At 51.4% G+C, this 20,613-nt stretch overlaps 8 protein-coding genes across 8 annotated transcripts; 6 read left to right on the plus strand and 2 right to left on the minus strand.

Moving 5' to 3' along the window:
- Positions 1-434: 434 nt before the first annotated feature.
- On the plus strand, positions 435-2,948 carry ASPVEDRAFT_37503 (high affinity methionine permease). Its single transcript, XM_040811488.1, has 6 exons — positions 435-988; positions 1,042-1,273; positions 1,330-1,780; positions 1,830-2,094; positions 2,149-2,311; positions 2,374-2,948. Exons 1-6 carry the CDS (start codon positions 889-891, stop codon positions 2,795-2,797), a joined length of 1,635 nt encoding a protein of 544 aa, XP_040663841.1. The 5' UTR covers positions 435-888; the 3' UTR covers positions 2,798-2,948.
- Positions 2,949-3,412: 464 nt separating this feature from the next.
- Positions 3,413-6,698, plus strand: ASPVEDRAFT_37504 (M1 family metallopeptidase). Its single transcript, XM_040811489.1, has 3 exons — positions 3,413-3,927; positions 3,996-6,366; positions 6,419-6,698. The coding sequence occupies exons 1-3, from the start codon at positions 3,569-3,571 to the stop codon at positions 6,548-6,550; spliced, it is 2,862 nt and encodes a 953-aa protein (XP_040663842.1). The 5' UTR covers positions 3,413-3,568; the 3' UTR covers positions 6,551-6,698.
- A 489-nt stretch (positions 6,699-7,187) lies between these two features.
- On the plus strand, positions 7,188-9,749 carry hxB (putative molybdenum cofactor sulfurase protein (HxB); the record flags this gene model as incomplete). The annotated part of the gene is made up of 2 exons (XM_040814236.1): positions 7,188-7,290; positions 7,360-9,749. The coding sequence occupies 2 exons, from the start codon at positions 7,188-7,190 to the stop codon at positions 9,747-9,749; spliced, it is 2,493 nt and encodes an 830-aa protein (XP_040663843.1).
- Positions 9,750-9,871: 122 nt separating this feature from the next.
- Positions 9,872-10,915, minus strand: ASPVEDRAFT_37506 (mitochondrial 54S ribosomal protein mL59). The gene is made up of 2 exons (XM_040811490.1): positions 10,258-10,915; positions 9,872-10,167 (listed from the first exon to the last, which is right to left on the minus strand). The coding sequence occupies exons 1-2, from the start codon at positions 10,822-10,824 to the stop codon at positions 10,126-10,128; spliced, it is 609 nt and encodes a 202-aa protein (XP_040663844.1). The 5' UTR covers positions 10,825-10,915; the 3' UTR covers positions 9,872-10,125.
- A 111-nt stretch (positions 10,916-11,026) lies between these two features.
- On the plus strand, positions 11,027-13,667 carry ASPVEDRAFT_68739 (putative mRNA splicing protein (Prp39); the record flags this gene model as incomplete). The annotated part of the gene is made up of 5 exons (XM_040816004.1): positions 11,027-11,310; positions 11,377-11,592; positions 11,656-11,759; positions 11,814-11,884; positions 12,241-13,667. The coding sequence occupies exons 1-5, from the start codon at positions 11,242-11,244 to the stop codon at positions 13,665-13,667; spliced, it is 1,887 nt and encodes a 628-aa protein (XP_040663845.1). The 5' UTR covers positions 11,027-11,241.
- Positions 13,668-14,102: 435 nt separating this feature from the next.
- prp28 (mRNA splicing protein PRP28) lies at positions 14,103-16,858 on the plus strand. The gene is made up of 3 exons (XM_040811491.1): positions 14,103-14,467; positions 14,569-16,511; positions 16,565-16,858. Exons 1-3 carry the CDS (start codon positions 14,192-14,194, stop codon positions 16,713-16,715), a joined length of 2,370 nt encoding a protein of 789 aa, XP_040663846.1. The 5' UTR covers positions 14,103-14,191; the 3' UTR covers positions 16,716-16,858.
- A 636-nt stretch (positions 16,859-17,494) lies between these two features.
- Positions 17,495-18,182, plus strand: ASPVEDRAFT_49905 (uncharacterized protein; the record flags this gene model as incomplete). Its single annotated transcript, XM_040814237.1, has 2 exons — positions 17,495-17,569; positions 17,628-18,182. The coding sequence occupies 2 exons, from the start codon at positions 17,495-17,497 to the stop codon at positions 18,180-18,182; spliced, it is 630 nt and encodes a 209-aa protein (XP_040663847.1).
- A 130-nt stretch (positions 18,183-18,312) lies between these two features.
- ASPVEDRAFT_880601 (uncharacterized protein) lies at positions 18,313-20,455 on the minus strand (the record flags this gene model as incomplete). Its single annotated transcript, XM_040818230.1, has 5 exons — positions 18,313-19,018; positions 19,075-19,506; positions 19,551-19,901; positions 20,044-20,355; positions 20,420-20,455. 5 exons carry the CDS (start codon positions 20,453-20,455, stop codon positions 18,554-18,556), a joined length of 1,596 nt encoding a protein of 531 aa, XP_040663848.1. The 3' UTR covers positions 18,313-18,553.
- Between the last annotated feature and the right edge of the window lie 158 nt (positions 20,456-20,613).

The following is a 20,613-nucleotide window of genomic DNA, read 5'->3' on the forward strand; positions in this document are numbered from 1 at the left end:
GGGCTGATTTCTTTGGACGCGGCGGGTTACCCCGGGGTCCAGATACAACACTTGCAATTTGAGAGACTACTGACATTATTGGGACTATGTTTTTTGGAATGTCTATATGGGCGTTTTGGCCTGGAAGGGGACAAAGTGCCTCCGCATACTTTACTTACGAGAACGGATGATGATCTGACACCATGGGTCGGAGTTGCTTAATCGATTATTACACTGTATATAGCGAGTTCACACTACTGCAATCACAACCAGGTCAATATTAATTGTGTTCACCTGTAGAGTTACATCCAGGCAATTGCTGCAGAAAACGCCAAATTGCGTGATCGGTTTTCGTGTGTCATGCCGGACGCAACGTTGTGAGGGCCGCCAGCTGCGAGTGGCACCAGTGGAGCCCTACTGGCTGAGTTTTCGCTCTTTGCCTCTTCCACCACCACGCCGAGTCCAACCCGACTACTTGTGGTCATGGCCCGGGCACCCTGGATGGGGCCGACTCTGTATAGAGTTTTGCCTCTCCCGTTCTGTCTGGTGCGCCGGCCGACTCTCCTGGCGATCGCGTGCTTGCGGCTCGGTTTCCCCCGGCACCTACTTGACAGTCTCGATTCTCGACCCTGCTCGACTCAAGCTTTCGGTTTACCCTTTCTTTCACTTGCCTGATGCCCAGATTTTGAACTCTGAGCTGCGGCGTTGCCGAGACCACAATCCTTCCACTGTATACGACCCTGAGGCTTTAGCGCGAGCGTGATTTGATTGCATCAGTCCTGGCAGCAGCACATCATCACTGTCGTCTTATATATCTATTCGTTTCCACATCAGAGCCCGGCTCTCGTCAGCCTGCTCCTCTCGTTCTCACTCCCCAGTCTGTGTGGAATTAGGCCCTGCTGCTCCACCATGGATATCACTTCGGGAAAGGCCCCTAAGAATGAGATCGCACCGGAGACGAAGGCCGCTGAAGACGGCCCTCGCCGTGCAGACGGTGTCACTCAATTGTGTAGGTATCTCGCTGGCACGAGTAATGTGTTTATTTTTTCTGACAGTTTACAGATGAAGGGAACATCTTCGATACAACGCCCGAGGATCGCCGCCAGATCGGCGTTGTCAGTGCATCCTTTTTGATCTTCAACCGAGTCATCGGGACCGGCATCTTCGCCACCCCCAGCACGATTCTGTCGTTGTCTGGAAGTGTTGGCCTTTCGCTGTTTATGTGGGTGGCTGGTACTGTGATTGCTGTTGCCGGAACCGCCGTCTACCTGGAATGGGGAACTGCAATCCCCAAGTACGTTCTACTTCTGAGCTGGTGTAGTTTGAGCATGTTGATGCTAACTTGGTTAGAAACGGAGGCGAGAAGAATTATCTCGAATATGTTTACAAGAAGCCAAAGTTCCTGGCCACGGCCATGTTCGCTGCCTATGCCGTCCTGCTCGGTTGGGCTGCGAGCAACAGTGTCGTCTTTGGACAATACATTCTCAACGCGGCCGACGTCGAGGTCGACCGATGGAACCAACGTGGAATTGGGTTGGCGTGTGTCACTGCCGCCTTCTTGATCCACGGTTTTGCATTGAATTGGGGTTTGCGCCTTCAAAACCTTCTTGGAGTAGTCAAGCTTGTCATCATTGTTTTCATCGTCGTTACTGGCTGGGTGGCTCTGGCTGGTCATACCAAGGTTGAAACTCCTCATAACTTTACCAATGCCTTTGAGGGAACCACTGGAAGCGGATATGGTGTTGTCATGGCACTGTACAATGTCATTTGGTCCTTTATTGGCTACTCCAATGCCAACTACGTATGTCTTCCGTACTCTTCCTTCATTGCTTGCTGCTAATCTGTACTAGGCCCTGAGCGAGACCAAGAACCCCACGCGTACTCTGAAGATTGCTGCACCAATTGCAATTGGGTCTGTCGGCGTCCTCTACATGCTCTGCAATATCGCCTACTTTGCAGCCGTCCCGAAAGGCCAGATGCTCGAGTCGGGCCAGATCGTGGCTGCGGTCTTCTTTGGAAATATGTTCGGGGCCCGCGCAGAGAAAGTCATGTCTGTCTTTGTGGCCTTATCAGCCTTTGGAAATGTCCTATCCGTCATCTTCTCGCAAGGTCGAAGTACGTTACTACCCCTTCCCAAAAATAAGAATAAACCGCTAACTCAACCTCCAGTCGTCCAAGAACTCGGCCGCGAAGGTGTCCTTCCCCTCTCAAAGCTCTGGGCCAGCAACAAGCCTTTCAAATCTCCTGCTGCCGGTCTCTTTGAGCACTGGGTCGTCTCAGTCATCATCATGCTCGCTCCTCCCCCGGGCGATGCCTACAACTTCCTTGTCAAGTATGCCCCCCGGGCCAGCCACGCCGTCGCCAGAAGTTATAAAAATACTAACAAAACCCTAGTCTCATATCCTACCCCCTCGCCATCGTCAACTTCTTCGTCTCCCTAGGCCTTATCTACATCTACCTTACAAAAGACAGAAACTTCCCGGACTGGTCCCCCGGCATCCGCGCAACCCTCCCGGTAACCGTCTTCTTTTGCCTCTCAAATCTATATCTCGTGGTCGCTCCCTATATCCCGCCGACGGAAGACCAGAACGTCTACGACCAACTACCCTACTACCTGCACTGCGTGGTGGCATTGGGGATATTTGGCGCGGGCGCTATCTATTATCTTGTTTGGGCCGTTGCAATGCCAAGGCTCGGGGGGTATGTTCTGGTTAAAGAGACCGTTGTGGATGCGGACGGGTGGTCGAGGAGTGTTTTTACCAAGTTGCCCATTGCGAGCATCAAGGCGCCGCAGCATGGTCCTGCAGTGGACTTTTAGTTGTTTGATCGAGTGACCTAGCGTCGGATATTATGGGAAGCGATTATATTCTTGTAATAATTAATTTGCGTTGCATAGCATAGCATAGCATTTTCTACGACACTCTGGTGTTATTGTATGAGTTTGCATGAAAAACTTCATTCTGGACTATTCAAGCCTATTACATTCTATGAAAAGATAGCAAGAGACAACAAAAAGTAAATAAGATAAGTGAATCTGTCCCAGCCATCTATGGAAGCCCACCCACGAAATCCTCTGCAAGAAAGGTAATTGTCGTGGGCTCCTCAAACTTGCTGGTGTACGGTCTGGCAAGCACTGCCGAAGCAGCCTAACATGCACATGCCTTGCTATTAAACCCAAAAATTGAGTTTACCGGCATCTGCTGAGAGAAAAGCTGCGTGAATGAATGATATGTATGGTTTTCGGAAGAATTTGCAGGCGAGGAATTAACTTAAGGGACCGGGTGGACACGTGACAGACTAAGCTGTTTTGGGATGGCCTGGTTAGGCACTGATAAGGCTAACTACAATGGCATTCACTGATAGGCTGACCGCCTGCCGCAAAAAACAACCGCGGCCGTGCTCATTCTGCCGTCTGGGGATCAAAGATTTGCAGCTTTCTTTGTCTTTTCAACAGCTGTCAGTTTTGATTGTTCAAGCCCATTGGAGCTGGATCTCTCCCGTACCAACGTTCTCCCCTCCTTTATTCCTTACTCCAACTCGGTCCCTCGCTATTTTTATCATCTGTCATATCTGGGTGGGGCTTTCGTTCATGCGTCGCCTTTCATCGACGCGGCTGCCGCAGCTGCTGAACTCAGCACGGCCACCGCTTTCTCGACCCCCCAGAGCAGCACCCCTCTCTCGTTTACTTTCTGTCTCAGCTTCTGCCCCTCCTCCCTCCTTCTCTCCACCTCGCGCCAACCGCCCTTCTCGACGCTCGCCCCTCTCTCAGTCTTCAAAACGCTATTGCTCGTATCGCAGGATGTGTGGCTCTCGTCGTGCTGGGGTCTCTGGTTCGACCAACGTTCCTGACCGTGAGGTTCTCCCCACCAACGTTAAGCCAACCCACTATGACTTGACTCTCGAGCCGAACTTTGAGACGTTCAAATATGAGGGAACTGTCGTTATTGAGTAGGTGGCACTACGGTCGTTGCATGACCGATCTCAAACTGGATCTTGAAGCTGATCGTTCCATGTAGCTTACAGGTTGTCGAAGACACGACTTCCGTCTCCCTCAACTCTACTGAAATCGACATCCACACAGCTACCGTGTCCTCTCAAGGGTCAGTGGTCAGCTCATCACCCGAAATTTCTCTCAACAATGAGAAGCAAGAGGCTACAATCAAGTTCTCGGATACTATCCGCGCTGGTTCATCCGCTCAACTTAAGCTGACCTTTACCGGTACTCTCAATGATAACATGGCCGGTTTCTACCGCTCATCTTACAAGACGTCGGACGGTGAGACTAAATACATTGCGTCAACTCAAATGGAGCCGACCGATTGCCGGAGAGCTTTCCCTTGCTTCGACGAGCCTGCGCTTAAGGCTAAATTCACTGTCAATTTGATTGCGGACAAGAGCATGACCTGTTTGAGCAACATGGACGTTGCTTCAGAGAAGGATATTGAGGGTGGGAAGAAAATTGTCAAGTTCAATGAGTCTCCGGTTATGTCTACATACCTGGTGGCTTTCATTGTCGGCCACCTGAAGTACATCGAGACCAAGGACTTCCGTGTTCCCATCCGTGTCTACGCCACACCAGATCAGGACATTGAACATGGCCGCTTCTCTTTGAACTTGGCGGCTAAGACCCTTGCTTTCTACGAAAAGGCTTTCGATAACGAATTCCCTCTCCCAAAGATGGACATGGTTGCGGTTCCCGATTTCAGTGCTGGAGCCATGGAGAACTGGGGTTTGATCACTTACCGTATTGTTGATGTGCTCTTGGATGAGAAGACCAGCAGTGCCTCGCGGAAAGAGCGCATTGCTGAAACTGTTCAGCACGAGCTTGCCCACCAATGGTTTGGAAACCTGGTTACCATGGATTTCTGGGACGGCCTCTGGCTCAACGAAGGCTTTGCTACTTGGATGTCGTGGTATTCTTGCAACAGCTTCTACCCCGAATGGAAGGTATGGCAAACATATGTCATCGACAATCTGCAGAGTGCGCTCTCCCTTGATTCTCTCCGCAGCAGTCACCCAATCGAAGTACCTGTGAAACGTGCCGATGAGATCAACCAGATCTTTGATGCCATCTCCTACTCCAAGGGATCATCTGTCCTGCGCATGATCTCAAAGTATTTGGGCGAAGACACCTTCCTGCAGGGTGTTCGTAACTACATCAAGAAGCACGCTTATGGCAACACGCAAACCGGCGACTTGTGGTCCGCCCTTGCAAATGCCAGTGGCAAGCCCGTAGAGGAGGTCATGGATATTTGGACCAAGAACGTTGGATTCCCAGTCGTCTCCGTGTCGGAAAACCCAAGCTCTTCATCCATCAAGGTCAAGCAGAATCGATTCCTCCGCACGGGCGACGTTCGTCCTGAGGAAGACAAGACTCTCTTCCCTGTGATGCTTGGATTGCGGACAAAGGATGGAGTTGACGAAAACATCCTGCTGTCGTCGCGTGAGGAAGAGTTCAAGGTTCCCGATCTCGATTTCTACAAGCTTAATGCCGATCACACCGCGATTTACCGCACATCCTACACCCCTGAGCGTCTAACCAAACTGGGCAACGCCGCAAAAGAGGGCCTGCTTACCGTTGAGGATCGCGCAGGTATGATTGCTGATGCCGGCGCACTGGCTGCCTCTGGTTACCAGAAAACGTCTGGTTTGCTATCGCTGCTCGCAGGTTTCGACGGCGAGCCCGAATTTATTGTTTGGAACGAGATCTTGACCCGTATTGGTGCCCTGCGTGCGGCTTGGATCTTCGAGGATTCTCAGTCCAAGGACGCACTGGAGGCATTCCAGCGTGCCTTGGTCGGCGAGAAGGCACAGAAACTGGGATGGGAGTTTTCCGACAAGGATGACCATATCCTACAACAATTCAAGGCTCTCTTGTTCAGTGCCGCTGGCAATGCTCAGGAGCCGACTGTAGTCAAGGCCGCCCAGGATATGTTCCAGCGCTTCGCTGCTGGTGATGTCAGTGCCATCCACCCTAACATTCGTGGCAGCGTCTTCTCGATCGTCCTGAAAAACGGCGGTGAAAAGGAGTACAATGTTGTGTATGACCGCTTCCGCAATGCCCCCACCTCTGATGAGAAGACCACGGCTCTCCGTTGCCTTGGTACGGCCGAAGACCCGGCCCTCATCAAACGCACTCTCGGATTGGCCCTGGGCGACGAGGTTAAGAACCAGGACATCTACATGCCCCTTGGCGGACTCCGTACCCACGCCGCCGGTATTGACGCCCGATGGACTTGGGTGAAGGAGAACTGGGACACTCTCTACCAACGCCTGCCCCCTGGATTGGGCATGCTTGGAACCGTTCTACAAATTTGCACTGCCTCTTTCTGCACGGAGGCGCAACTGAAGGACGTTGAGAACTTCTTCGCCAACAAGGATACCAAGGTATGTTCCCCCTCATGCCTGTTCAGGCCGCATATGACTAACACTGTTTCAGGGCTTTGACCGTGCTATTGAGCAAAGCCTCGACGCAATCCGCGCCAAGGTCAGCTGGGTCCACCGTGATCGTGCAGATGTTGCAGACTGGTTGAAGTCGAAGGGCTACTCCAAGGAAGGTGGCAAGCTCTAAGCCGGGGAAATTATAATAATTTAGCGAAGGAGGTATAAATAATTGCCCTTGGATGGGCGCCAAATAGTATAGAAATTCACCACTTTTTCAAAGGACCAGGTCGTGGCAAAATAAATAAAGCCTATAGATTTGAAGACAATGAGGCCGCTGTTATTCCCACCCGCTCTGCCTCCCGACGGTGCCGTGACAAGAGTGGGGAGCCCCCAACGTCCTTGCCTAGGGTCGATCACAGAGAATAAACTGTAAGCCTAAGTAACGTTGGGTGGATAACTATCAAGTAGCATTCTGCAATAGTCTTGTTGCCTTGCGGCGATAAGTAGGGAGCTCTCGGTCGGTGCCGTCCTCTGTGTCTATCTTCCATCGTCATCGGCCACCTCCGACACCCAGACCAACAGTAAACCGACCGACATTCATTGTCTGTGGTATTCTTCAGCAGAACACTAGAATCGTTTCTGGGAACCGTGGTTGAAGCTCACTCTTTCCCCGACTTTGGGTCTCCCCACTATTGGTCAAGCGACAGCTGTACCTCTTACATATTCCCCAGATCCCTTCGCCACCCTCGTTGCCTTCTTAATGATGCACAACCACCCTCGATAATGCTCCAACACTGTGCCAATCTCTCAGAACGTCTACGAATATGGGAACTTCAGAGGGCAGTGCCGCTGTGTCAACGGCATACTGCTCAGGATACTGCGACGACGTCGACCTCATCCGGGATCGTGAATATCCCTTGCTAAAAGGTCAGTACAACACTCGGCCCAGCGTCGTCTCCGACGCGCTCGACTTGCTAATCAGTTTGGACTCTGCAGACACAACCTATCTCGACCATGCGGGCACTACGCTCTACGCAAAGTCGCTGATTGACTCGTTCAGTCGTGACCTGACCGGGAATCTATACGGGAATCCCCATTCCATGTCTGCCTCGTCGCAGCTCTCGGCACAGCGTATAGAGGACATTCGTCTACGCGCACTTCGTTTCTTCAATGCGGATCCGAACGAGTTTGATCTTGTTTTCGTGGCGAACGCAACCGCCGGCATTAAGCTAGTTGCGGATGCCTTTCGGGACTCCCCACGCGGTTTCTGGTATGGGTACCACGTCGATGCCCATACCAGTCTGGTTGGAGCCCGGGAGCTTGCGGAGGCAGGGTCTAGGTGTTTTGTGCGCGATGAGGATGTGGAAACGTGGATATCTGAGCTGGGCTCAGACAATTCAGAGTCTCTTGGACTGTTTGCTTATCCTGCGCAGTCAAATATGAATGGACGTCGATTTCCAATGCGATGGTGCGAGCAGATACGCAGTCGATATCCAGATACAGAAAGTCGTGTCTATACCCTTCTTGATGCGGCTTCTCTCGTCTCGACGTCCCCGCTCGATTTGAGCGATGCTGCATCGGCGCCGGATTTCACGGTTCTTAGCTTCTACAAGATATTCGGTTTTCCGGATCTTGGAGCGCTGATTGTCCGGAAGGATGCGGGTGGTGTGTTTGAGAATCGGAAGTTTTTTGGCGGCGGTACAGTAGATATGGTCCTGGCCGGTGGGAGTTCGTGGCATGCGAAAAAGCAGTCTTCGATTCATGAACGGTTGGAGGATGGGACACTTCCGTTTCACAATATAATCGCCCTGGAATCGGCATTCGAGACCCACCATCGCCTATATGGTTCTATGCATAATGTCGCTTCACATACGCAATTTCTTGTGAAGCAGCTGCGTCACCGAATGGCTGCCCTCAGGCATTATAATGGGGCACAAGCTTGCCATGTTTATACAGCGCCCAACCCGGCTGAGCAAACCCACTCTGCTCAAGGCCCAATTGTTGCCTTCAATATAAGGAACAGCCGTGGCATGTGGGTTGGTAAATCGGAGGTGGAAAGACTAGCAAGCATCAAGAATATCCAGATTAGGTCTGGGACGCTTTGCAACCCGGGGGGTACAGCTGTGAGTCTAGGATGGACCGGGGCTGATATGCGTCGCCATTTCTCTGCTGGGATGCGGTGCGGAGACGACAACGATATTATGGATGAATGGCCAACTGGGATATTGCGAGCTAGTCTGGGCGCTATGAGCAGCCAAAGAGATATCGACAAATTAATGGCTTTCTTAGCAGAGTTCTACGTCGACAAACCCCCCGAGGGCTTATTGGTACCATCTATGGGAAGTGTATCCTTGCAACAACCCAGCTTTTACATCGAGAGTCTTTCCGTCTACCCGATAAAAAGTTGCGGTGCCTTCCGAATACCAGACGGGCAGCGGTGGGAAGTGCGTCGAGAAGGACTAGCCTGGGACCGAGAATGGTGTCTTGTCCACCAAGGTACAGGTGCAACCCTCAATCAGAAAAGGTACCCTCGTATGGCACTCATTAGACCAACACTCGACCGTGAACGTGGGATTCTCCGCATAACTTGCGGGGATACATCCTCCCCTGGGGGGAGAGCGCTCGAGATCCCACTGAGTCGTATGAGTACCAACTGCATCACTTCCTCACTGTGCCAGAACTCTTCCAAGCCCTCCACCGTCTGCGGCGACAAAGTGACCCTCCAAGCATATACCTCACGGACGGTATCGAATTTCTTCACAAATTTCCTCGAAGTGCCCTGTACATTAGCCAGATTCCCTCCCCAGTCCTCCACCAGATCCTGTACTGCAAAAACCAGAACTCAGAACCACGGCCTCCAAAAGCCAACCATGCCAGGCTCATTCCCTCAGGGACCTCCTTCCTTGCCCACACCCACACGCCAAAACCTTGGTCCCATACTTCTCTCCAACGAAAGCCCTCTTCTTCTCATCTCGCGCTCATCCGTGAACCGCCTCAACGAATCCATAAAATCCAACACCCCGAGCAACTATCCAAGCGGCAAAAAGGCCGTCGCCGCGGACGTCTTCCGCGCCAACGTCGTCGTGGCAGAGAACCTCCCAACAGCTGAAAACCCTTATATTGAGGATACCTGGACATCCCTGGATATTGGCCTTGAACAGCTACGGTTTAATGTTCTAGGCTCCTGTGAACGATGCCAGATGGTTTGTGTTGACCAATATTCCGGTCAGCGCGGCGAAGAGCCTTATGTTACGTTGGCAAAGACGCGGAAGTTTAACAGGAAAATACTCTTTGGGAGACATATTTCGCCTGCTGGTGAAGGTGAGACTTTGGGAACCGTCATGGTTGGGGATGTTGTTACGCCGTCTTATGATGATGATTCATGATGTTGTCGTTGATATTGATGTTATTTTGGATGACCATATACCCGGTTCATAGCGTCATGCATGTACCATAGCAGAAGTTACTCTTTCGAGGTATTTTACTCAGCATTGACTATTGAATATACCCTTATCACCAAGATAGTTAGGTAGGAATCACGCTCCTGTAGCAGGTAAAGTGGTGTGTTGCACACGAGTCCGTATATAAAATCAGGTAAATATCTATTGGTACAGTACATGCTAGCGAAAACGGAAACGAATATTGTAAAATCTGTGTCCTCGTGCAAGCCAAATTCTCCTTCAGTGAACTGTACAACCGAGGACCCGAAAATAAACCGTAGATAGTACATTATACAACCAATCCAACACAAACGCGAGCAGCTCACCTCTTGGGCCACTTCTTCCACCCACGGCCGTGACCTCTCTATACGAGGAAAGCAATCAGTAATCAACTCATGAGAGAATATTGTAGTGGTGGTGGTGATGGGAAGATGAAAATGAAAATGAGACGAACCTGCTTCCACAACCGAATCAACTCCGGCATCTCCATCATAGCCTTCCTCCTATCCTCAAGTCTACCCTCCATCGTCCTCTCCCACTTGTGACCCTTAACCTTCTGTCCAACACCAGTACCCTTGACTTGCAATCCGCGCTCCGCGCGTCTCGTCTCCTTATACTCGGTGCTTTTCGTGCCCGGCGGCAGCAATCCCTCAACATTATACCTTATAGCGAGCTTCACGAGTTCCGCCTGCTGACGCAGTCCAAAGCGAGGGCCCATCCATTTCCCCGTGCGGTAGTTCTTGCGTGGGAGAAATGGGTTCGGGTATTTCGAGTTGGATTGGAGGAGGGCCCGCGATGGCGAGAGTTTCGGGTCCTCATGCTTGTAGCCCTTTGCGTCTCTGTTCGGTGTGTATGGGGAAGGAAGGGGTTCTGTTTCTGTAGGCGTGGGAGTTGGGATCTCTGCTGGTGGTGTGACGGCCGCGGAGTAGTGTTGGGGAGGGTAGCGGGCGAAGAAATTGCGGAGGCGGACGGGGAGTTGGGTGAGGACACTTGACGTGCCTGCTGCCTGGGGGGTGGCCATTGTAAGAGGGGTGAAGGCCAGTACTCCGTGGCGTGGCGATTGTTCAGGCTGTACGGCGGAGAATAATATCGTTGGAACTGTATGGGTGGATGGACGGTTATCTTTTGGAGTTGAGAAATTGCAGAATCGGCGCTAAACCGGATTGGGGGCGGAAGAAAAAAAGGGCGGCGCGCGATTCCAGTTCGGCTCTCGTGGCTGGGGATTCGATTTGATCTCGGAGCTTCATTGTTTCTGTTCACTACTTCGTCTCAGACATTCAGCTTGCACTTCCTGGAAATTTAACTTCCCCGCCTAATTTCCTGCGGGTATCTTTGATTTAATCACTTCTTTCTTCTTCTTATCAACCTTGCGGTATCTCGTTCTCGCAGGCGACTGTTTCGCAAACGGTGCTTGTAATTTGCAGTCTTGAAGGCCAACATGGCGGATTACAACTTTGGAGGCTCCGAAGAGGAGAATGCGGAACTTAGGAAGCTAGAGGCTGAGCTGGTATGATGCGATCACATCTTATTGTGCTTGTGTCGATTTGGAAGCTAACCAAGGTTCAACCTCTAGCTCGATGATCCGGATAATTTCGAGAGCTGGGAACGACTCGTTCGGGCTGCAGAGGCTCTGGAGGGAGGTGTCAACCGAAACTCCAACCCGCAAGCGATTACTACGACGCGCAACGCCTACGACCGATTCCTCGCCAAATTTCCGCTATTGTTTGGATACTGGAAGAAATATGCCGACCTTGAATTCTCTATCACTGGAACTGAGGCGGCGGATATGGTATGTGTTTTATTACAGTGATGAACCCGTTCGACTGGGCATCTTACTGATTATGGGTCTTAGGTGTACGAGCGAGGCATTGCCAGCATTTCTTCATCCGTTGATCTATGGACCAACTACTGCACCTTCAAAGCGGAGACATCCCACGACACAGACATCATCAGAGAGTAAGTAGACTAGAGCTGGTTTCCTTTCCTTCCCTGTAACCACTACCGATGCAGCACCGACGTTATCATGACGGGGCAAAATGCGCATGACGCAAAGCCCGTTGACAGCAGCTCCCTCAAAATGGGTGAGACGTCGCCTTTCCCAAACTCGACTGGAGTTTACTTCTCACCCATGGCGTTTTCAGGCTGTTTCCCTTTCCCGTAGAAAAAAGAACTGTGATTTGAACTCCAGCACCATTTTCCTTGCACCGACACCATGGCCCACGAATCCTGTTCGATGGTACTTATTCTGCGCTCGATGCAGAGCAGGGAAGGCAGCCTCTCCACAAGCTGATATTCCTAGTCGTTGAATTGTTTGGGCTCGCACGCACTGAAAGACTTTAAATGCTCATGTTTGCCATCCTTGTCACTTTGCTCTCTCCCCCCTCCCACACCCCTTCTTTCCTTTGCCGCTTTGGGCCGTTCGGAACGTCGCTAACAGTTATGCGTTACAGGCTCTTTGAGCGAGGAGCGAACTGTGTTGGATTAGATTTCCTGTCGCACCCGTTCTGGGACAAATACATCGAGTACGAGGAACGAGTCGAGGGCTTTGACAAGATTTTTGGGATCCTAAGCCGCGTCATTGAGATCCCGATGCACCAGTATGCTCGCTACTTTGAGCGCTACAGACAGCTTGCGCAAACGCGTCCTCTAGCGGAGCTGGCGCCCCATGATCTCTTGTCACAGTTCCGAGCCGAACTGGACGCCGCCGCAGGACAGGTTCCTCCTGGTGCAAAGGCCGATGCCGAAGTCGAGCGCGACTTGCGTCTTCGTGTCGACAGCCACCATCTCGAAATTTTCTCAAAGACGCAGACCGAGACTACGAAGCGCTGGACGTACGAATCGGAAATCAAGCGCCCATACTTCCATGTCACTGAACTTGATGAAGGCCAACTGGCCAACTGGAGAAAATACCTCGACTTTGAAGAGGCTGAAGGTTCCTACTCGCGAACACAGTTCTTGTATGAACGATGCCTCGTGACATGCGCTCATTACGATGAATTCTGGCAGCGTTATGCCAGATGGATGTCCGCCCAGCCTGGGAAAGAAGAGGAAGTACGCAACATCTACCAGCGTGCAAGCTATCTATATGTTCCAATCGCCAACCCAGCAACCCGCCTACAGTATGCCTACTTTGAAGAGATGTCCGGGCGAGTGAGTGTGGCCAAGGAAATACATGAGGCTATTCTCATCAACATCCCCAACCACGTCGAAACAATTGTCTCGCTGGCTAATGTATGCCGTCGTCATGGCGGGCTTGATTCTGCCATCGAAGTGTACAAGACCCAGTTGGAGTCTCCAGAAACCGAGATAAGCACCAAGGCCGGTCTTGTGGCCGAATGGGCTCGGTTATTGTGGAAGATCAAGGGCTCGGCCGAGGAGGCTCGCCAAGTTTTCCAGTCAAACCAGCAATTCTACTGGGGTAGCCAACCGTTCTGGAGGAGCTACCTCACATTTGAGCTGGACCAACCTACAAGCGCCGCAACAGAGGAAGCTCAATATGGGCGGATAAAGCAAGTGGTTGAGGATATCCGATCGAAGAGCGCACTCTCAACAGACGTTGCCAAGGAGCTCGTCCAGATCTATATGGCGTACCTACTTGAACGCGGCACCCAGGATGCCGCAAAGGAATACATGACACTTGACAGGGAAGTTCATGGTCCTGCATCTGTCTGTAAGGCGAAAACTGGAGGCACAGAGCCAACTCCTCAGGCCCTACCCCAGGACGCTACTCCCATGACGCCTGCCGCTCCCGTCGTCCCCGTCGCCCCCGTTGCACCGGTCGCCGCTGTACCCCAAACCAACCCGTACAACTACTACCAGCAACAGAGTCCGGTCAACGGCGGGTTCCCGAACGCCCAGGCTTGATACGACATCCCAGATTCCGCAAGACATAGCAGCTATACCCCATCTATCACCGACTCAATAGTGTGAGCGGATCTGTTCCCATCTGAGGTCTTTGGCTTGTCTTTGACCCTGTGTAGAACACCACTGTTCCCCTTTATCTTACGTTATGTTTTCCTTTTCTTTTTTTGAACTATTCACCACCTTCCAGCGATTTCCATGCTCGAGCAGGGCGGTTCAGGTCTGTCTTATGGTGCTCAGAAAACGAGACAACGCGTGATTGGATTGGGTGGATATCATCGGTTTGGACACTGTCTCCATTGTATTCTTATAACTAAGTAGCAGGCTCCTCACGATCTACCTCGTCAGTTGAGTGAGTTTTGAATGTAGAAATCTAATGATCACGTGATTGCGCTTCTGGTCTCATTGCCACCCGTATAAATTGATGCCCTTCCGCCTTTCTTTTTGCCCCGATCGAGGTCTTGAGCTCTTTCACTGACAGGCCTTTGTTTCCCTGTTCACATTTCTCGTACAGACGCAGCAAAGATATGGGCGCCTCAACAGAATCATCATCTGCCTTCCCCCCTCCACCTCCCCCTGAAGATGCCGGCGCTCCTCCTCCACCTCCAGAATCCGGTGCTCCTCCGCCGCCACCAGATGTATCTGCGCCTCCACCACCGCCCGAAGACCTCCCCCCTCCTCCTTCCGAACCGCAAGTAAAGAAGAAAAAAGTGGGATGGGGCGCAAAGCGTCCGGCGTCAACCCCGCTGAGTGTTGAAGAACTAGTCCGAAAGAAGAGAGAGGCTGACGCCGCCGCAGCAAAGGTACGTTTCTTTCTCTCTTCCTCTCTCTGCGCCGTCATTTACATGGCTAAAGTATTATCTGAAGAGGGGCTCGGTGGCTAACTATACGTGTGTTGCTGTAGCCGAAATTTGTATCTAAGGCGGAACGCGAACGACTCGCTTTGGAAAAGCGCACAAAAGAAGTTGACGCGCAGCGACGGGTGAACAACAAGTCAAATGGAACACCTAACGGCCTCAATAATGGAATGGATTTGGATACTACATCTACGGCCTCCAACACACCGAATGGAGATGCCCGATCGATTCCTACTGGCCCCCGCGCGATGAGGAACGGCGACGACCGGGCCCCGACGGGGCCAACGGCGATGCGTTCGAGGAACGAACCAGGCGCTTCGAAGGCAGATCGGAAGACCGGTAAGCAACTCGATGAAGAGGACGAGGCCGCCGCGCAGGCAGCTCTCGTTAAGCAGCGGTATATGGGTGCAGACCAGACGTCGAATTTCTCAGCAAAGAAGAAACGGAAGCGGACGACGGACAGGAAATTCAATTTCGAGTGGAATGCAGAGGAGGATACCAGCGGTGACTATAATCCGCTGTATCAACACCGACACGAGGCCAATTTCTTCGGGCGCGGGCGTCTGGCTGGTTTTGGAGACGATGTGGCGGATTCGGTTGCGCAGAAGTATGCTCGGGCGTTGGAGGACCGTGATCACGAAGCGGGCAGTATTCGTGCAAAGGAGATTCTTGAGATGGAGAGGAGACGACGGGAGGACAGCACGCGGAACCAACTGGACAAGCACTGGAGCGAGAAGAAACTGGAGCATATGCGCGAGAGAGACTGGCGTATCTTCAAGGAAGATTTCAATATTGCTACCAAGGGTGGACTCGTACCGAACCCTATGCGATCATGGGATGAGTCCAACCTGCCGAAGCGACTTATGGAGCTTGTTGACCGTGTTGGGTACAAGGAGCCGACGGCTATTCAGAGAGCTGCTATCCCTATCGCCCTGCAGTCGCGTGATCTTATCGGTGTTGCCGTGACTGGTTCCGGTAAGACTGCGGCATTCTTGCTCCCTCTTCTAGTCTATATTGCGGAATTGCCTCGGATAGACGAGTTCGAGTGGCGGAAGAACGACGGCCCATATGCGATAGTTCTTGCACCGACCCGTGAATTGGCCCAGCAGATTGAGATTGAAGCAAAGAAGTTCACGCAGCCGCTTGGATTCAATGTTGTCAGTATTGTTGGTGGTCACTCACTTGAGGAACAGGCATTCAGTCTGCGAAATGGCGCAGAGATCATCATTGCCACGCCGGGTCGTCTGGTGGACTGTATTGAGCGTCGTATGTTGGTGCTTAGCCAGTGCTGCTACGTGATTATGGATGAAGCCGATCGTATGATCGATCTTGGATTCGAAGAACCGGTAAACAAGATCCTCGACGCACTCCCAGTTACGAACGAGAAGCCGGATTCAGACGAAGCAGAGAATTCCGCCGTTATGAGCCAACACATCGGATCAAAAGACCGTTATCGCCAGACGATGATGTATACAGCCACTATGCCTACAGCCGTTGAACGGATTGCGCGAAAGTACCTCCGACGACCAGCGATCATCACAATTGGTGGTGTCGGTGAAGCTGTGGACACCGTCGAGCAGCGCGTTGAGATGATTGCCGGAGAAGACAAGCGCAAGAAGCGCCTCGGCGAGATTCTCTCATCAGGCGATTTCCGGCCACCCATTATCGTCTTCGTCAACATCAAACGAAACTGTGACGCGATTGCCCGCGAAATCAAGCAATGGGGCTTCTCCTCCGTCACTCTGCACGGAAGTAAGACGCAGGAGCAGCGTGAAGCCGCCCTGGCTTCCGTGCGCAACGGCTCCACGGATGTCCTGGTCGCTACGGATCTGGCTGGTCGTGGTATCGATGTGCCAGACGTCAGTCTCGTTATTAACTTCAACATGGCTACCTCGATTGAAAGCTACACCCATCGTATCGGTCGTACCGGTCGTGCCGGAAAGAGTGGTGTGGCCATTACATTCTTGGGTAATGAGGACACCGACGTCATGTACGGCTCCCCTTGCTTTTTGTCTCCACTTACGAATGTGCTAACCTATCTAGGTATGATATCAAGCAGATGCTCATCAAATCGCCCATTTCCCGGGTGCCAGAAGAACTGCGCAAGCACGAAGCCGCCCAATCGAAGCCGACGCGCGGTGTGGGCAAGAAGATTGAGGAGTCGTCTGGGTTTGGCGGTAAAGGCGGATGGTAAAGGACCGGATTTTGCTTGTAGGATTCTATTAAAGTTGCTTTATGCGCCAGGCAAGGCGTTGGGAGAACAATGTCATCCTAACGTTGCGTTGTACTATAGAGTGGAATATTTAGGGCTGGCCAAATATAAACAAGGATCACCAAACGAATCGACATTTCTCCGTAGTCCGTACCCACAGGCTCGGGGCCAGACAGTGTGACGGCGTCTTTAGAGCACCAGACTAATTAGAGCGAACAGTCTGGAAGCGTGTCAGCTCCAGCATGGATGTTGTGCAGACGCACGTTGCCGGTGCTGGTATTGATGCCCCTCCCAGCCACCCCCGCAGCGACTCTGACTCGCCCAGCCTCCCTCGCTTTCAGCCCGCCCATAACCTCATTTCGCAGCTGGGGTCCATCTTTTTTTTTTCTTACTTATTTCCATCGGCCTTTTCCCCTGCATCGTTTTGAACCTGATTTTGTTCCTGATCCGATTCTCGTTCCTCGTGCGGCTGCGCGTGTGTTGAGCTTTGACCGATCACATCCCGTCGCATCGCTGATCGTGTAGATCGACAGTAAACACTCCAGTCTTTGTGAATCAAGACTCAGAGGATATCGATCGCATTCCAGTGACATTCTTTGATCTCTTTCTCTCGCTTCAACTTCACATTCTTCGCATTCCTGTGGTCCAACTGCAATTCCACACCTAAGCTTATCTCCATCAACATTCCCCTTCGCGGCCCCGCATTCTACAGCCCTATCTCTTCTATACAGCAGTCTATACTGTAGACCCCAACCGCCAACATGATCGGAAGCATCTTCTTCATCTTCAATCGCCTCACGGAGATAACCTTTCTCATTCCAATCATCGGAATGATGGTGCGTCCCCTCCCAAGCCCTAGCGACAGACCAGACCAGACACTAACCAATAACACAGGCCTACTTCGTCGACGGCTACCTCAAAGCCAACATGATAACACCTCCCTTCATCCTCGTCCTCTTTATAGTCTCCGTAATCGCCGTCTTCTGGTGCGTCGACACTCTAATCCGGCACTCGACCACCAAGCGCTCCGCTTCATTCGTCTCTTTCGTCGACCTCCTCTTCTTCGGCGCCTTCATCGCAGGCGTATACCAGCTGCGCTTCATCGCAAACGCCGACTGCGGCGACTGGGACGGCGGAAGCGTCTACAACGCACTCGGCCCATTTGGATTCCCTGGTCGGCAAATGAACAACCCGCTCGCTGATGACCTGAACAAGACATGTCGCATGTTGAAGACTTGCTTTGCGATCGGGATCATGGAGGTCCTGTTCTTCTTCTGGACGGCGATTATTGCGCTTTGGATCTATCACCGGAATCCGGACCATGTGACTGTGGTTAAGGAGACGCATACGAGGAGGAGCCACAGTCATGGAAGTCGCAGGGGACACAGCAGTCACGGTCATGGTCGGAGGCATAGCTCTTCGAGCCGCAGGCCGCATTATGTGGTTTGAGGTGTTTACCTAGGTCGATCATCACTCGGGTAACTAGGTGATGGTTTTGGGGATGAGAGCTCAACTTTTCTTTTACTTCGATCTTTTTTTTTTCTTTTGATGAGCTTGATGATTTAGTTTATGTTTATGATCATGATCTACGGACGCCATGCTATGACTACGATTGGCGAGATGAAATAATGCCTAAAAGGATTGGATGGCAGTTTACCCTATCTATTGTCCTAGTTTAGATGAAATATATTTATCTTTCTATCAAGCTATTCCAAGTATACTCCACTCCGTCGCTCCTTCCTGATCTATATGTTTATTCCCAAATTCACAAAGCAGGTGCAATGGACATTATCTAGCTGGCTCCTTCCTACCTTGGGATTTCAATGCATGGGATCCCAAGGAGAAGACGGCATCGTTTCCAAGAACTCAGCATTTGCTTTTATCTTCCCCCGTAACTCCACATCACCGTCAGCACTTTTATCTATCTCTAACACTCGAAACGGAACGCATCCCACGAGCGCCGTTGTATTGCGGCATAGACAGATGTAGTCAAATGAAGGCTCCGACAGATCTTTAACCTCTCCATAGACCAAAAGATCAAGTTTTGGTAGACCGCTGGGCCCGAAGGCCCAGCACGCAAATCCAAGGAGGGACCCCAGTTCTCTAGGGCTGAAACGATGCATTCTGCTGATATTGAAAGAAAGGCCCGGGAAGAGAGCGCAAAAGCTTGCGATCATATCGTTTATCATTTCGAAGCTTAGCGGGTTGCCGTGAGTGTACTCGGAAATCGAGCGGATGTTCAATATCTCCCACTTAAGTGCTGGGGTCCTAGACAGTCTAGTGGCCTATGTTAAGCAAAGTTAGAGGCGTATATGCCCACTGAATGAACAAAAACACTCACCAGTGTTGATAAGTTGTCACATATGGCAACGCACTTGAGATTTACGACACTCGGTAGTGCCAGAATGTCTCCATCTAAGGCCTCAGTTGTGTTGAATGGGGTCATTGGTGCCTCGCTCATAGTGTCTCCCTGAACTTGATGCCGCCGACTGTACACAAAACGGTTGATTTGCCGGTCATGTGCCAAAACCGACCTCCAGTGCAAGTTGGTTGACCTGTCGTCCGTGGCGTCCACGTGTATAAACACATCTTCAAGGTTGGGGAATGAAAGCCCAAAAAACCTCTGGAATGCTTCAGTGTCCAGGTCACTAGTTGAGCCAAGCTCTATGTCGAGTGAAATCAGTTCTACGCGGCTCGTGATTGTCGCGATAGTACTGAGCAATTCCACAATTGCTGTACTTTCACGGAGCTTTAATGCTCGGAGCCGATGCAGCTGGAACGCGTATGCCACTTCAGTGAAGGCGTACCTGAAGCTACATGGCCAAGGGACAGCTTCTTCAATTTCGGAAAGACGGTTTTCGTCTGGCCCTGGTCCAACTGTAGGATCTTAAATACAAAGGCGTTCCTGGCAACAGTATAATCCTTTTGAAGGTCTCTCCACTCGCGGAGACTGGCGTAAATCTGGGAACCAAAGCTCAGCTCGAGTTCTTCTAGGCGATGGGCGTTGGTTTGGAAGAATTCGGCCAGCGCAATGCAATGGTTGACCATACATACGCCCTGCCATGAAAGGCTTCGAACTTTATGGAATCGTGAGATAGATAATTTGTGCTGTTTAGCGTGGTCTTTGCGCCAAGCCGTAGTCTTGAGTGCCAGATATTCTATATTCTTCTGGTGCCTGCGTAGGTATCCTTTGGGCCCCATAATTTGCAGTGGTATGCACGATCCGAGTTCCCATCTGGAGTGATATCAACATAAGGATCCAACCACACCCTGGGGAAAGAAAACAAGCCAAGTCGCACCTGAAACTCACGAGGCTATCTCTTCGCAATCCCCGGAACACTGGCATCAAAGCACACTCTACCTCATTATCACGCTTATCGTCGAGAGCTAAACCGGGAATGCTTTCTCGAAAACAACCTAGGCCTCGGCCATCTTTAAATGCGGGTACGAAAACCAGATCTTTAATGAACTTCAGGGTGCGCCTGTCAACGCTCCGGGATAGCGTTAAGTCGGTATTCAAAGAGAACGTTTTCGTTCGATATATCTCGCGCAGCTGGGAGTCAGCAATAGAGTAGAATCGGCGGCAGAGTTGGTAAAGGTTCATCAAAGTATTCTTGTCAAGCTGTGAACATGAGCGTGGTGTGCGGAATACAAGAGCAGCCAGCCTATCTTACATATCTAAATACCTCAAACAGGATCTCTGCTGGGAGTTGGCCCAGCATGGCTAGTTGTCATGGGCTGGATGCAATGCGATACGGCGCGGAATTAAATAAGTTAAAAAGTGATGAAGTCCGGCCGGAGAGTGCTATACGCATACGAGGCTACCCAATTGTAGTAATATCCTGCGCTGCCCGAGCCCTTTCCAATATATATTTAGAAG

Source organism: Aspergillus versicolor (genome assembly GCF_001890125.1).
Source record: "Aspergillus versicolor CBS 583.65 unplaced genomic scaffold ASPVEscaffold_2, whole genome shotgun sequence".
NCBI lineage: Eukaryota > Fungi > Ascomycota > Eurotiomycetes > Eurotiales > Aspergillaceae > Aspergillus > Aspergillus versicolor.